Below are 15,251 nucleotides of genomic sequence, written 5' to 3'. Positions count from 1 at the left end.
TGAGTGCAGAGCCACCTTCACACCTGCGCCCCTGGCTGCCACGCGATCAGCTTCGCACCAGGAAAACCCCAGCGCTGCCTCAGATGAGAGCAGCCTCCTCGGGATGCACTCGTGGGCCAGGACGTGGGTGCTGCCGTGACTCGCAGGTGGCCAGGCGAGCGAAGTCCCCTCTTCCCACCTCCGCCACGGAGATGTGGGTTTGTGCTCGCTTCAAACGCTGCCGCAGGGTTTCACCCCGCGCCCTTCTTCCCCGCAGGGCTGCTGCGGGGTGGCTGGATGTCTTGCTGGAGCCGGCGGGCACCCAACATCCAGAGAGCCCCCGACACGCAGCGAGGGGGGCCGAGGAACATGAAGCGCCATGGCGCCCAATCGGCCACCCCCAAGGGCTGCAGGGGCGCCCCTCAACCCAGGGAAGAGGCACAGGGTGTACATACGCACATAGGCGTATATATAAGCGCACACAAGTGCACATAAGAGTGCTTTAACGTGTAGAGAAGCGCGCAGGTTAGCGCAGCCCGCCACTCCCCGCTCCCAACGGCCGCCGCAGCCCAACGGCCGCAGCCCGCCCCCAAGGCCGCCGTTCCGGGAAGCACCGCCCCGCGTCCCGCCCGGCCCCGCCCGCCGCCGCCGGGGCGGAGCCGCTATAAGGGGCCGCGGCGGCCGCCGCCGCCTTGACTCGTTGCTGCCGCCGCCGCTGCCGAGTGCCGCCCGGTCCGCCCTGGCCGTGCCCGCGCCTCTGCCCGCGCCGCCCGCCGCTTCCCGCCGCCCGCACCGCCGCCCGCCGCCCCGCGGCGCCATGATCGTGGACAGCAGCCGGGACGCGGCGCCCGACGGCGGCGACGGCGGCGCCCTGAGCAGCCCCATCAACCTCGCCTACTTCTACGGCGCCTCGCCGCACTCGAGCGAGGGCAGCTGCTCGCCCGCGCACTCGGCACCGGGCTCGCCGGGCTCCGACTCGGACCTCTCGGTGAGCAGCCGCGGCGGCGGCCGCAGGGACCCCCGGGGCGCCGCCCGCCCCGCGATCCAAGGTACGGCGTGACCCCAGCCCGCGTGGCGGGCGGCGACCGTTGGGGCGACCGTTGGTTTGGCTTCCGACATGTCCCACCTCTGCCTTCCCCTATGCGGAGGGGCTTCTCCGTCTCCCAGGCTCCGGGGCTTTACTGTGAGGTTTTTGTTTGCCAAAAACAACTAATTTCTTAAAGTCCCAAAGAGGCTTTCTATGAAGAGAGGGATCTCTATTTTGGCATCAAAGCCTCTTTGCAGCATATACCCTGTGATGAGGCATTGGCTGTGGTGAGGTGCAAGAAAACCCCCAGAGAGGTGGTTTACTTCATTTCTCTTTTTCTTTCTTTCTCTCTCTCTCTCTTTTTTTTTTTTTTCTTAATATCAGAAGGCTCTGTAATTTGGGACTTGATCTCTGACCTGTCACGTTTTGAAATTTTTCTGAGGTTTATTCCACTTTCCTCTTCTTTTCAGGTATGAGTGTGTGTATGTATCTATATATTCATAGCACCCATGTCGTGTGTGGTTGTGCATCTAATATTTATCTGCTAAACCTTGTACTTTCCTTCTTGAGTCATCTTACTTGGCTCAAGTTGTGTGCATGAAGTCATGGCTTCCGGTCTTTCACTTCTGTTTTTTAAAGCCTCAAAACGGATCCGATCTCAGAGAAGTTATGAAACAGCAGAGGTCACTTGGGGGAGTGTTGTGCTTGAGCTTTGAGACAAGCAGGGTCTGACAGGACAGGACTATCCAGCATGAGCATCAAAACCAAGAGTAATTAACAATTATTTCCATGTTAGGCAAAAGCAGCTCACCAAAGCGGTGTTCTTTAAGCATTAATGTGAATGCTGAGCTGGTTTCATATTTCCAGCCCTTTACCAACAAGAGCCAGGCAGGGGAGATTCCAGGCTGACTAAATTGGAGGAAGTTGCACACTTCGGAAATGGGCGAGGGATTTCTTTGGATGATCATCTTGTTTCAAGGGGATTCTCTCCTCTTAGTTGAAAGCCAAGTTCTAGGTTATTTTCTGCAAGCTTTTTATGATTTCTTCTCATGGAATTTGTATTGATGGCTTAAGCGTCAACTTTTGTTTCATGTCACAGCAGTTGATCAACACATGGGGGGAGGAAAGCAACACAGAGGACCTTTCCAGGGGGTCCGTGTGAAGAACTCGGTGAAAGAGCTGCTGCTGCACTTCAGAAGCAGCAAACAGATGTCCTCAGGCTCTGCTACTGATGAATGCAAGGTAATGAACATTTTTCAGCACTGACATAATTGAGTTTAATGATTCCTCAAGTTGGCAAAAGAAGGCATGTGATAACAGTAAATTCGTTTTTACTGTTTTATCTGATGTGGATGGAGTCAGTTTTTTTCCTCTCCAATGCGTAATGGAAAAGGAGCCAGAAAGAAATTAGTAAGAGTTTGCTGTGGGAGGGGGAGACAGTTTGCAATGTTCTTGCTCAGCTTTATTTTTCCAAAGGGAGTTCAGATAGATGTGTTGATATTGTGAAACATTGAAAACTCCCTGTTGACAGGTGTGAGGTCATTCATTACGAGAGTAGGGAGCTTTTTCAAAGAACTGCTTAAGAGCTTGTTATGCTGTTGCACTCCTCCATGCTGTGCAAGGCATGCAGTGTGGTGGCAGAGCAGAAAATATGAAGGGAAAATATGAGGAAAAGCTGGGAAGATCCAAGAGGGAGATTCTTTAGAATAATCTTTGAGTGAGTGGATTTCTTAGACAACTGTTGCTGGGGGTGGGGGCTGTTCCATACAGAAAAGTACTGAAGAAAACATATTGATGAAGGAGAAAATTACAGCCTTGCTTAGTAAAGTCTAAGGATTTGATCTAAGGAGCAGGGCCTTTTCTCTAGATAATTTTAGTTCTGTAGTGTTGTAAGAAATGGCTCAAAGCCTTAAGAAAATGGTGGTTTTCATTCAAGTTCTAGACAACTCTTCCTATTTTCCAACTTTAATGCAATTGCTTTTAATTACGGTTTTAAAAAAACATGTATTTAGAATTATTCTAAGGTATATTCTAGGTTTATAGAAGTAAACCTCAGCTTTTGTTTTCTTATTCCTGAATTAACACTGTAATAATGGAATAATTCCTATTTTTCTCAATAGGCACAAGGAGGATTAGTGAACTACGAACAGTACACAGGTACAAAACCTTTCTTAAATGCCCCCACAATAATCTACTTTAAAAGTAGATTTTAAGAGTAACCTCAAAATTGATACTAAATTCACTTTTTTCAGCAGAGCTCAAAAGCATACTTGGCCACAGTGGCAAAAGAAAGGCTTCTGAGCACCCTTCTGATGGATCTTCTTACAAACGCCAAGCTACTGTTCATCCACACCTCCTGGTAAACCTACTGATTTTTACTGTAGCTTTATTTTTGCTTGCTTTATGTAACCAGAAATTGCCACCTGAACAATATCTAAGTTCTTGGGGGGGTTGTTTTTCATTTTTCTGTCAGACACCACCTCAGACACCAACTTCTATGGACAGCATGGAGGAGACTCATAAAAACGAGCCAAAGCTTGACAGCAATTCTGATCTGCTTCAGAATATCATAAACATCAAAAATGAGTCGAGCCCCATTTCTCTGAACACGGTGCAGGTTAGCTGGCTGCACCCTGTCTCTGGCCCTAATCCCTCACCCAGGGAGCAATACCAGGACAGCCCAGGCACACAGGCCTTCTCCCCATCCCAGAAGTACCAACCGTTCCAAGAACAGCCCTCCCAGCACCTGCTTGATCCGCCGCAGCATTACCAGTTTCCTGCGTCGCAGAGCCAGGATTTGTCACAGAACTTCCCTTCGGATCCCTCCCTGGAGTACAGGCCCTTTTCTGCCAGTGAGCAGTCCCCTAGCTACCAGCAGAACACCTTTGAGAGCCACGAGCTGCAGTACTGTGCCTCACAAAGCTTCTCCTCTCTCCTGAATGATTCCGAAGGCTCGGAGAACATATCCACGGCCCTGCAGTCCCTGAGCAGTGCTCACCTGCAGGCTGATGTCAGCACACATGCTCCCAGCTTCAGCTTGGTTCCCAGCAATATCTGTGGTGGTCTTGAACGCAGCATCTCCCTGGCTGCTCTGAATGTCTCCTTGACACACCAAAACTCTGGCAGAAGCACAGCCCAACTAGGCAAGTCCTTCTTTCAATGGCAAGTGGAACAGGAAGAGAACAAACTAGCCGGTATCTCTCAAGATCAGTTCCTCGCAAAAGATGCGGATGGAGACACGTGAGTACTGGTTGTCTCAGCATTTCTGAAGTAGAAGCTCTGGGTATTCCTGTGCAACTTATGGTGGAGCATTGGGTTGTGTTGGAAGCTGTTCATTAACATTGCTTGGTTTGAGTGCACAAGCTTCTGTAATCAAATGAAATGCACGGTCCTGCTGACAAGCTGTGATGCACAGAGTTGCAGCACATTTAGTAGATAAGGTATTTGTACCATCTAATTTCAGACACTTGCTGTTAGATTTCTATCTAGTAAACGGAGAGAAAAAAGATTCTAATTTAGATGCCTTAAATTGCCTTGGGAGGAATGTGCCTGTTTTCCCATCTTAGTCACCAGAATGAGTTGTCTGAAGCTGGCAGTGTAACAGCCCTTGCATAACGCACCCGTGCGTCTCTGACTGGAGCCCCTGCTCCTACGGCTGTGTAATAACTGCTTCCCTCCCTCCCTGCAGCTTCCTTCACATTGCTGTTGCCCAGGGTCGCCGGGCGCTCTCCTATGTCCTCGCGAGGAAGATGGCTGCCCTGCACATGCTGGATGTTAAAGAGCACAATGGCCAGGTGAGCTTGGGGCACCTGCTCTGGGCACCTTGAGGAACGTGCAGCTAAATGCTTTCTTAATATTAACCCCGAGATTTAGCCCACATTCTAGTGTTATCCTTGAGCTATTAACAATTTTGGGGGCGATCACTTTGAGCTGGTAAAACTGTGCTCAACTTTGTTTGTCCTGGCTTCCTGGTATCACTAATTACTGCTTAAATAGTGCCATGCACCTAGGATTTATATTTGTTTTAGTTGCTGCTTCCTGTTAGAGATCAGATGACTCATGGCTTGTTTTTTATGTTGCAGAGTGCCTTCCAGGTGGCTGTGGCTGCCAATCAGCATCTCATTGTGCAGGACTTGGTTAGCTTGGGGGCTCAAATCAACACCACAGACTGTTGGGGTAGGACGCCCTTGCATGTCTGTGCTGAGAAGGGGCATGCCCAGGTCCTTCAGGTGAGGATCAGAGGAATCATGTAGCTGTTCCTTACCCATGATGCTTAAACTTTTATTAGTTGTCTTGGAAAACTTGGAAAACTCAACTCCTCCCTGTGTCTTTCTCTCTGTGTGGCCTTAAAAATGGTCTAAGGCCCCACAGTAATGGCTTAAAGTGGTGTTGAGTTTAAGATTCTTGCTAACATTTTGGATTAATTTGGTGAAATCCTGCAGTATACTAAAACAGTAAGTCTCTTAATAGTGTTACTTATTGTAACTTAATTGCAGCAAGACTTGATACAGACTTGAGGAAACCATACATGGTTGGCCTAGATCTAAATGCCCATCTGCTCCCTCTCTTGCAGGCCATCCAAAAGGGAGCTATGGGAAGCAATCAGTATGTGGACCTTGAGGCAACAAACTATGATGGTGAGTAGCCAGATTTATAATTTACAGAGTTATTGGATCTTATAATGTTTTATGGCTGCTCAGAAAGTTATCTTGAGTGAGAAGCAATAAAATGGAGTATGTCTTGCCAATTTGCAATTACAGTTGAAATTAAATTACAAGTGGCATACTTATCAGATTAAAAAAAAAGGTTGGTCTCTGCCTGTCAGGACCTTTTTCTTCCTGTCTGTTAGTAATTTATATGTTTGTAATAGAGAGTGTAAGTTATAATGGACCACTGTTTAAAATTTCTAAGCACCAAAGATCTATCAGCGGATATAGAATGTCTGGCAATAAAATTGTTTGAGTTTAACTTTTCTCATGTAAAGGCTCTTTCTAAAGTGCATTTTAGAATCAAACTTTAACATACTTTGGTATTTCATTATTTACTAGCTGGGATCTCACAGAACATTACTAAACTTCTCTAGTGACTCTGGTGAACTGTTTGAGAGCAGACCTTATTACTTAGAACTGTGGCGTCATCCTTGGTTTTGGCAGAGGGAGGAAACTCTTACAGTGGTCTTTTAAAAACAAGTACCCAGGCAATTAGTTCTGCACAGTTCATTAATGATGGCTTCTGATGTTTAGGTTTGACAGCATTGCATTGTGCTGTGCTAGCACATAATGCTGTGCTGCATGAACTGCAAAACTGTCAACCGCCTCACTCGCCAGAGGTTCAGGAACTTCTGCTGAAAAACAAAAGCTTGGTAGAAACCATCAAGACTCTAATACAAATGGGAGCCTCGGTTGAAGCAAAAGTAAGTCAAGGCACAGCTTTGTGTAAAGAGCTGACCATGTCCCTTTCTCCTGTCCCATGTCTCAGCCTTTATATTGCAAAGGAAGCAGATTTATTTAAAAGCTTTAAATGCCTGATAGCTCAATTTACCTGAGTGAAATGAGAATGCTGCATTTATTCAGAACAATGAAATATTGCCAGTGCAAATGAAGTATGGGGGAAGGATATGACAGATGAATTTCTTGATTAATAGTAGTGGTATGTAGGTAGCAGTTGATTATGTCTTAAGGAAGCCACTGGAAGCACTTGGAGATATTAGCAGTAGTAATGATGATAGCTTGCTCAAACTGTGAATTTTAATCAAATATTGCTTCCCAGTTCAATTAGACCTGTGCGGGACCACACTTACTTGGTGTATTATTTTACACTTTGGTTCTATTCCTTACTCCTGAGACCGCCCATTGTTTACTTATTCTAAATAATAGGATGAATAGTCAGATTAACTGTAGGTGAACTACAGTGCAAATATGTTCAGTAGATGTTTTGCACACAAGAGCTCCTTATGGTTACTTTGCCTTCTGTTTTATTGGTCTGTGCCTTCACGCTGGGAAGGTAAAGCACCTGCAGAAAATGCTAAGCTTCATTTTTCTGTAGGATCGAAAAAGTGGTCGCACAGCTCTACATCTGGCAGCAGAAGAAGCAAACCTGGAGCTCATCCGTCTCTTTCTGGAGCTGCCCAACTGTCTCTCTTTCGTTAATGCGAAGGTATGGTGATGCTGTGGGCTGTAGAAATAATCCAGGCTTGTTTATGTGTGGCAGTGTGAGTGCCCTGAGACTCACGTTCCTCCCTTTCCTTCGTGGGATCTGTCTCCTGTAGGCTTACAATGGCAACACAGCGCTGCATGTGGCTGCCAGCCTGCACTATCGCGTGAGCCAGTTGGATGCTGTTCGCCTCCTAATGCGGAAGGGAGCTGATCCAAGTGCCAGAAACTTGGAGAATGAGCAGCCAGTTCATCTGGTTCCTGATGGCCTTGTAGGAGAACAGGTAAAAAAAAACAATTGCAAGCAACAACAAACAACCCTCCTGGTCCCCAACAGTAAAACAAACCCTACACTCCCTCCCTCCAGTAATAAACAAGTCTTATGTCCCTCAAAGTTCTTTTAGGCTTTGAGTTGTAGCTGTTAGAAGATTGGGAAAGATGCCATTTTTCAGGTTTTTCTTGCATCTTGCCTAATCCTCACATTAAAAACAAAGACCTGAAATTACAGGAATCATAGCTCTTTATTCTGCCTCAGAAGCTTTTTTTTTTGTTAAACTGGTATGTAACCTTGCAGCATATAGGAGCTGACCTTCCCTGTCTAGGTTGTCTCAGTATGGCCTATGATCATGTTCTTGCCCTTCTGATAGCTAGCAGTATTTTAGGTCTGAATCTCAGGTGAAAAAATGCTGTTTCCTGTATAAATATATTACAGGGATGGCTCTTGAAGAGCTGGAAGAAGCTGATAAGCTAAGCAACCGAGTAATTCTGTTTCCTTTAACTGATTCTAATAATGGAAAAAAAATAAATGAGTTCTGGTGCATCTGAACTTGGAACCAGGCCTTTGCTTAAATGGGCTATGCAGACTTGGGTTTTGTGGTGTTTCATCTCTCTTGAGATATGCTGCACTTCAGGATGATGAGTACTTAACCTCTTGTGTCTTTCTTTTCTCTAGATGAGACGTATCCTAAAAGGGAAGGCGATTCAGCAGAGAGTGTCGCCGTTTTAAGCTCCATGTTTCTTGGAGTTCAGCCTCTTACACTCACTGTCAGTTAGGCAGTCCTAATGTATCTGTAAATAGACCATTTGCCTGGTGTGGGCAAATGTTAGTTGTTTCTATGAAACAAAAGTATTCTGTTCACTATCATATAGTGGGTTTATATAAAGAAAAAAAAAACTAATTGCTCTGAGCAGATGGGAATGTTTCATTCCCAAGTATGTGGAACTTTTGCCTGGATACATGGATTTCATTGCTGTGGTAGAACTCATTTAATTAAACAGCAAAATGAATGACTTCTGGACAAAAACAATGCTACAGGAAGGCTTTTCAGAGAGCTGTTAGATGATGACATTGCAGAGCTCTTTTTATTTGCACTTAAATATTAAGTGTAGGTGAAATAAAATATTTTTGAAGCTGAAGATTTATTTATATACCTTGTAGCTTTTTTCCAGTATCTTGTGCAGGATTGTATAGTCACTGGCATTATTGTCCAGCTGTATAGAATTTATGGAGAGCTTGGAGAATGAACTGAAAAAGTAACAAGTGTCTTGATCTTGAACTTTTCAATTGTATATGGAATTTTATACTGGTGTGAATGGTATGAATTCTGATTTTTGAAAGACTGAAGACCAAAGGTATAATCAAGGTGTGGTTTTTTTTTTTTTTTTTTTTTTTTTTTCTGACACTGGTTGGTGTCTGACTTAATATATCCAAAAGCCTTGCTTTGGGGGACAATATCATATTTATTGTACCCAGTACAGGCTTTTCTTTTGATGGGGCAGAAGACTGAAGAAGAGATGACTTATACTGTATATAACTGTCATGCTTTGAAGAATATGCTCCCAATTCAGTGCAAGTATTTAGCATGTACTTAACCTTAGATGCATGCTGAAATCTCTTGTTCACTGTAATACTGAAATATGTGTAAGCCCCATGAGTGTCAGTAGGACTTAAACACATGCATATGTAGTTTGCTGAATTGGGCTCTAGTTAATTCTAGAGACTTAGTGTTTCTTCACCTTCTAAGCAGAGTTAGTCCATTTATGATTTTACCTTATAGGTAGAGTGGATAGCCGAGTAATATTTGAAATTAACATTTTTTCAATTTCTTTATAACTATGGCTGTTAATGCGAAATGTTTACTAGTGATGTCGTATACTTGCCTTCTGTCAGGAAAGTTCTTGACGCTTTCAGAACAACCCATGGTGAGCTGTAATCCAGTAATGTTCTCTAGGGTATCTCTTGCTCTTAAACTGCTTTTGCATCCCATGCAGTTCTCTTCTGTAATCATTTAATTAGTCTGTACTGTTTTGAAGTATGTCTTGTAGACAAGCTAAGTGGAAAAATCTGATACGCTGAGGCCTAGTTATGATGTATTTCTTGGAAGGTCTCTTGTAACTTGTTTGAATAAACATGTTAATTAAAATTTTGTGGCTACTGTGTTATAAATATTGATGAAATCGGGTTTGAGAAATTGCTTTAGCCTGGCACTTTGTCCTATAATAACCATTTATTACCAGCGCTGAAGGTCTATTTACAAAGGTTGAATGAGGTTGTCTTTCCACCCCAGTGTTGGTGCTTATTCCTGTCGGATGCTTTTTCATGTAGCTGGTTCTTGTGCCTTTCAGGCCATGCACTTGGCAGCTGGTTTGCCTATGTTCTTGAAAGCTGTGCCCCAAAGGGGGAAGTGTTATCCAATTATTTGTCTAAATAGCCGGTTCTCATGCAAACAGTTGGTTTCTTTCACAGAAGAGTCGCTTGTTCTGGACTGTTTTCACTGTATACTTAAAAGCACTTTTTAAACAACCTAATTTCCCCATGACTTCCTTGTCTCTGACCTCCATTCTTGCAGCTTGGGTACAAGCAGCCAACTCGGCACAGATGAAAGTCTGCACGACGTTATGCTATGGGTAAGACGGTGTGCCCAGTGCCTTGCGAAGGTGGGCTCAGAATCGATCATGAACTTGCAGGAGCAAGGACTGGGAGGTGTGTCTGTCTTACCAGGTTCATGTTTAGCAACAGTAAAATAAATCATAAAACTCCATAGAGAAGGACCTGAGGAGGGATGTGTTTATGCTACTGTTTTAAGTGTTGCTCACCCTGGCCTTGCTGCTGTACCCCCTGGTGTGAAAACTTCGGGATTGGAACAGGCCTGGAGGTGGGGAAGAGCCTCCCTGCAGCAGTAGGTTAGGACTCCTCAGCCTGGACATGTGGTGACTGACGGCAGATCTGACAGCCCTGCAAGGTCGTGACTGGCCAAAGAAACTGCGAAGGCATTAACTGCTCACTGTTGCTTTCAGTCTAAAACCTAGAGGTATTAGGACATCAAGCGCAAAGCAGACAGCAGGATGTGATTCTCTGAAATAGCCAAAGAATGTGGTAGAAGCAGTAGGGTGTTGATTCAAGGAGGGACTGGGAAGAAAGACCTTTCTGTGAAGGGTTACTGAAGAGTCTGACTGTGTGAGGCAGTTGCCTGTGAAGGGTGCAGGGAATGGTACTTGGCAGTAATGTACAATCATACAGGCTTTCCCTGGGAGTCACCGTGACAGACACTGAACTGGGTTGTACCCTTCATCCAAACCATAGTGGTTTGATTTCTGATGGTTCTTGGGTTTGACTCTGCCACATTCTTCATGAGAAGGAAAATGTGGAAAACTCTGCTTCAGTCAATTGTGCACTTGAGGGGAGCCCTAGATGTTCTTGTCTGCTCTGGTCTTTGCAGAAGCTGGTTCCTGGAAGTCTCCAAAGTAGCTTTTCCTGCTGAGGGGGCAAGGTAGCAGAGCGGGCTGTAAATAGTTTAGCAAATGAAAGAATATGAAATAATGAAAGGGACTGGAAACCAAGTCAGATTTTTAGTTGGGTTATGTAATGATGAAGCAGTCCCAGATTGTGTCGAAGGAGGAAGGAGCGTGAATACCACTGTGGCTGCGAGTGCAGCTACCTTACGTCTTTGAGGAGTTTGATAGCAGTGTTTCCATTTCCCTTTTCTTTATAAAAGGTGATTACCCAGAATAAAGAATTGCTGATGAGATCATGTTCATTTGAGTGCCTGACAGTGCTCTTGGGGTATTATTTTTGGCAGAGCCCCTTAACAAAGGGTAAAGTGCCATGGGCTGAAGCATGCACCCAGTCAATACTCGAGCACATGAGAGGTGCCAGGGTAAGGAGTGAGAGGCCTTTAACGCGCTGTGCTCTGTCAGTGACCCTTGTGCTGCATATCCCTCTGTGTCTTGAAGGCCTACTACCTGGCATGCCAAGGTAGAAAACTCCTGAGGGGAGGCTGGAGTGTTTGGAACTATTTGATTTGCCTATGACCACATTTTCTTGTTGCAAGAGCTTAGTTGGTGACTTTGCGCACGAACAAAAAAATCTTTATTTCTAATCTTTATAAATGGCTTGTTTTTCTCCCCTGTGATATGGAGAAGATATCTGGTGTATGTGATGTGACATAGCTAGCTATTAGAGATGATCCTTTCTTACCGAAGGGCAAGTAACATTAAATATTTAGAAGGCTAGTAGTGTTTATCTCAAAAACCTCTGGTGCTAGGAAACAGCTGAGTGGCTTTTATTGACGCAGATACAGGGGCATCATTTATCTGCCTGCTTGGAAGGGAGACAGAAGAGACGCTGACTTTGGTCCAAGGAGACATATTAAGACTCAAGCAGCTTTGTTCCCAGGATGTTTCTGATTTGTTTGTCTAAGTAAGCCAAACCTCAGGAAAGGGTTGCTTTTTGATTTTTGTGGACTACTCCTTTGGCTAGAGTTGTGGAAGGTGGCAATTCATGATTTACAAGAAATGCATTCTGCTTCTGGGGATGGAAAAAGGAGCACATTTCCCACATTTATTACTCGTTTTGTATTTTTATCAGAAAAAGAAAACACATGCAGGAAGTGCATTCTTGGAGAGGTTGGGTGTGGTAGCAGCAACTTCAAAGATCCAACATGAACTGCTTGTTCTTCTTGCCCTGACAGTTTGCTTATCTGGTTGCCTTTATTTTAGAAATATATATATATATGTAGTCTCCTGTGTAAGGCAAGACCTGAGGATGATTAAAGTGCAGTGAATATGGGAAATTAGAGAACAGGCTTAGCTCCTGCATTTAAATATCTGAGGGGATAAAAAGATCTGATCTTTCGGTCCATTTGAGCACTAACGTTATCTTCTGCCTTTCTTCAATGTTTGGTGGTGCTGGCCTGAGATACAGTTGACTTTTACTGGGGATTTCTTATGAGGCTCTTGAAATGTCTGGGGCCTGTATTCCCAGCCCCTCTTGCTACTACCTGCCACCCTTGGTGAGCAGGGAAGGACTGGCAAGCCTGGTGACAGTGCTGGGATGGGCCTTCACGTGGCTTTAGAGGAGACCACCACCCCTGAGAGCCAGGGACAGGTATTCCTCCTGCCTCCCATGCTGCTGCAGCAAGGGTTAGCTGATGACTAGCAACCTCCTGACATGTGAGAAGTCCAGCTTATTTCTTGATGTGCCCCACTGGCTAATGGAGCAGCATCTAAATGAGGGTCCAGCATAGGACCACAAAGATGATTAAGGGACTGGAGCATTTGTCATATGAGGAAAGACTAAGCGAGCTGGGCCTGTTTAGTCTGGAGAGGAGAAGGTTGAGAGGAGATTTGGTTAACATGTTCAAGTACCTGAGGGGTGATTGTAGGGAAAATGTGGCCAGGTTCTTCTCCGTGGTGGCTGGTGACAGGACGAGAGTGATGGGTGTAAGCTGAAACACAGGAAGTTCCTCCTCCATATGAGGAAGAACTTCTTTCCTGTGAGGGTGACAGAGCCCTGGAACAGGCTGCCCAGAGAGGTTGTGCAGTCTCCTTCTCTGGAGATCTTCAAACCCGCCTGGATGCCACCCTGTGCCACGTGCTCTAGGTGTCCCTGGTTGAGCAGGGGGGTTGGACTAGATGATCTCTAGAGGTCCCTTCCAACCTTATCCGTTCTGTGATTCTGTAATTTGGGCAATTCATTTCAGATCAACCCATTCTTAGTAAGTGTTCAAGGCAGCTCCAATAACACTGGGAACCACACTAGTGCAGAGAGGTTGTATGAGAGGTTGGCCCTTCTCAAATAGTTAGGCTTGGGAGTTGGTTTATCCTCCAGGTGCCCATCTCAGCCTAGCTAGAAAAAGATAATGTGTCTTGTGTGGTGTTTGCTTAGTGTGTATTTGTTTGCAACTGCCTTGACTGATTGGAAGGCTGATTTAATGGCTCTGCTTTACTTGGTAAATCTTCCCATGAGTTCTCAAAATGGGATTTAGGCTGTTTCGAGAATGTGACTGCACAAACTAATCTATACTTCACGCATGTTTTTCCTCTTTGTTTCTGGTGAAATTTCTCCCCTCCCCTTTGCTAGTCAAAGAGCCTGGGGGAAGGATGACTAAGGTTGTGCTTTAGATTTAGGTGGTGATTTAGATTTTTAGAGTGGGAACAGACAATTGCAGGAAGCTGCCATTTACTTCTCTAAACTTGTTTGGGCTGTGATGTTGACCCGGGAAGCGTCGTGGTGAAACGTGTTCCCATGCGTACAATGTACAGCGCAGAGATGCATAAATACATTCACATGTATTTAATGAAAGTTTGTAGCCTTGTTCAGATGGTCTCAGTCATGTGTTAATCATGATAGAGAAAGATCTAGATGCTGCTTATTGGTTGCTTGTGGTTGGTTCTTCAGTTCCAAGTCAAGGCTGGCTTCAGCCGTGCTGTGCTCTTTCCATTGGCTTGACCTGATGGAGAAGTTACATCGTTTCATCTCAGTCCCTGGCTCTTCAGGACTGCATCCAGTCACTGCCGACAGGGCCCTTGGGACCCTTTGGAGGGAGCGCAGCGGCTCTGCCGTAGCTCCCAGGGCTCTGAGTGACACAGGAGGACGTTTGCTCTGCGTAAACCTCAGAACCTTAAACTTGCCCTAAAACTACTAGGAGGACCTGGGCTATATGAACAGTGCAGTTTGTGGCTAGACAATAAACCCTGTAGAGCTGGTCAGGTACATGTTGCTAACCTATGAGAGACCACAGGTCTTTGCCCAAGGACTTTCAGTCTACTAAAAGCAGCCCAATAAGCATTGCCCATAAATTTGTGGCTTCTGCGAGAAAATCTGAGGTCACAGCAATGAAAGATCTTGGGAGATGCCACCTGTGAGCTTGACCTTTGCACTGTGCTGGAGACTTGGTCAGAATTCGTTCCAGAGGTAGTCCAGGTCCATTTTTAGGGGAAGTAGTTTTCAGATCAATTTGAGCAAAATCATCAAAAAAGTAGCATGCTGTTATTCTTGTTAATCAGTAGGTTTCCAGCTGACTTCAAAAGGCAATAACAATCATTAATTTTGACAGCTAGATTAGAAAACAAAGGTAGAGAGATAAAGAAGCTTGTCTGAAGATATTTAAAGGGCTACTTTGTATGAGACAGATAAGGCTCCATGAACCTCATCCAAAAGCGACACTGAGGGCTTGCAATTATTCCTCCAGCTGCCTGCCCCTTCCAAATCTACTGATCAGGGAGCAGCAACTGATCTGTAGGTCATTCATGATTCTTCTGTAAGTCCTCCATGTTGCTGAGCTTTGTGTGTGCTTTGATTAGAGACCACCCTGCTTTTTCCTTTGCTCACTACTAGGATTGTCAGATCATTCAAATCAGTTATCAGGCAAAAAATTGATATTGAGCAGTGAAACTCTTCCCTCTGCTTCTCTACTCCCCTCACCCCCAAGTGTTTTATTTCTTAAGACGACGTTTCTAAAATGGTAGGTCAAACAGCAGACCCAGACTAGGAAAAAATACAGTGAAGCAAATTATGTGAGCGCTCTGAGCTGGACCAAGTTTTTAGTAGTTGCATTTAGTGAACATCAGAAGCAAAACTAAAAGGCTTTTTTATTACGTAAAGTGAAATCAATTCAATTACAACATTTTAAAGAGCTGGTCATAATACATGCTTGGTTGTTAATGGGTTTCTCAGTGTGAAGAGATGATACAAATTGAGAAATAAACATTTTTTACAGGTATGGGCTCTTAAAAGGTGCTTAAGACATTGCCATGAATGTTTAGACATAGCTACATAAAGTCTTTTTGTTGGGAAGAAGGGGGACAAGGTT

At 45.0% G+C, this 15,251-nt stretch overlaps 1 protein-coding gene across 3 annotated transcripts; it reads left to right on the top strand.

The window, feature by feature from the left end:
* The first annotated feature begins 712 nt into the window (after positions 1 to 712).
* On the top strand, positions 713 to 8,441 carry NFKBIZ (NFKB inhibitor zeta). 3 transcript variants are annotated; one of them, XM_088533579.1, is made up of 12 exons: positions 713 to 1,028; positions 2,109 to 2,248; positions 3,127 to 3,163; positions 3,262 to 3,365; positions 3,480 to 4,246; positions 4,695 to 4,800; positions 5,089 to 5,235; positions 5,580 to 5,643; positions 6,250 to 6,419; positions 7,052 to 7,162; positions 7,275 to 7,442; positions 8,111 to 8,441. In XM_088533579.1, exons 1-12 carry the CDS (start codon positions 797 to 799, stop codon positions 8,162 to 8,164), a joined length of 2,100 nt encoding a protein of 699 aa, XP_088389705.1. In that variant the 5' UTR covers positions 713 to 796; the 3' UTR covers positions 8,165 to 8,441. The 3 variants fall into 3 exon arrangements, with proteins under 3 accessions (XP_088389705.1, XP_088389698.1, XP_088389692.1); XM_088533572.1 differs by having other exon boundaries at positions 3,259 to 3,365; XM_088533566.1 differs by having other exon boundaries at positions 2,106 to 2,248; positions 3,259 to 3,365.
* Positions 8,442 to 15,251: the final 6,810 nt, after the last annotated feature.

Source organism: Tinamus guttatus, unplaced genomic scaffold, assembly GCF_059628265.1.
Source record: "Tinamus guttatus ecotype Peru unplaced genomic scaffold, ASM5962826v1 Tinamus_guttatus_pri_ptg000035l, whole genome shotgun sequence".
Lineage (NCBI taxonomy): Eukaryota > Metazoa > Chordata > Aves > Tinamiformes > Tinamidae > Tinamus > Tinamus guttatus.
This window is presented reverse-complemented; position numbering and strand designations above follow the sequence as displayed.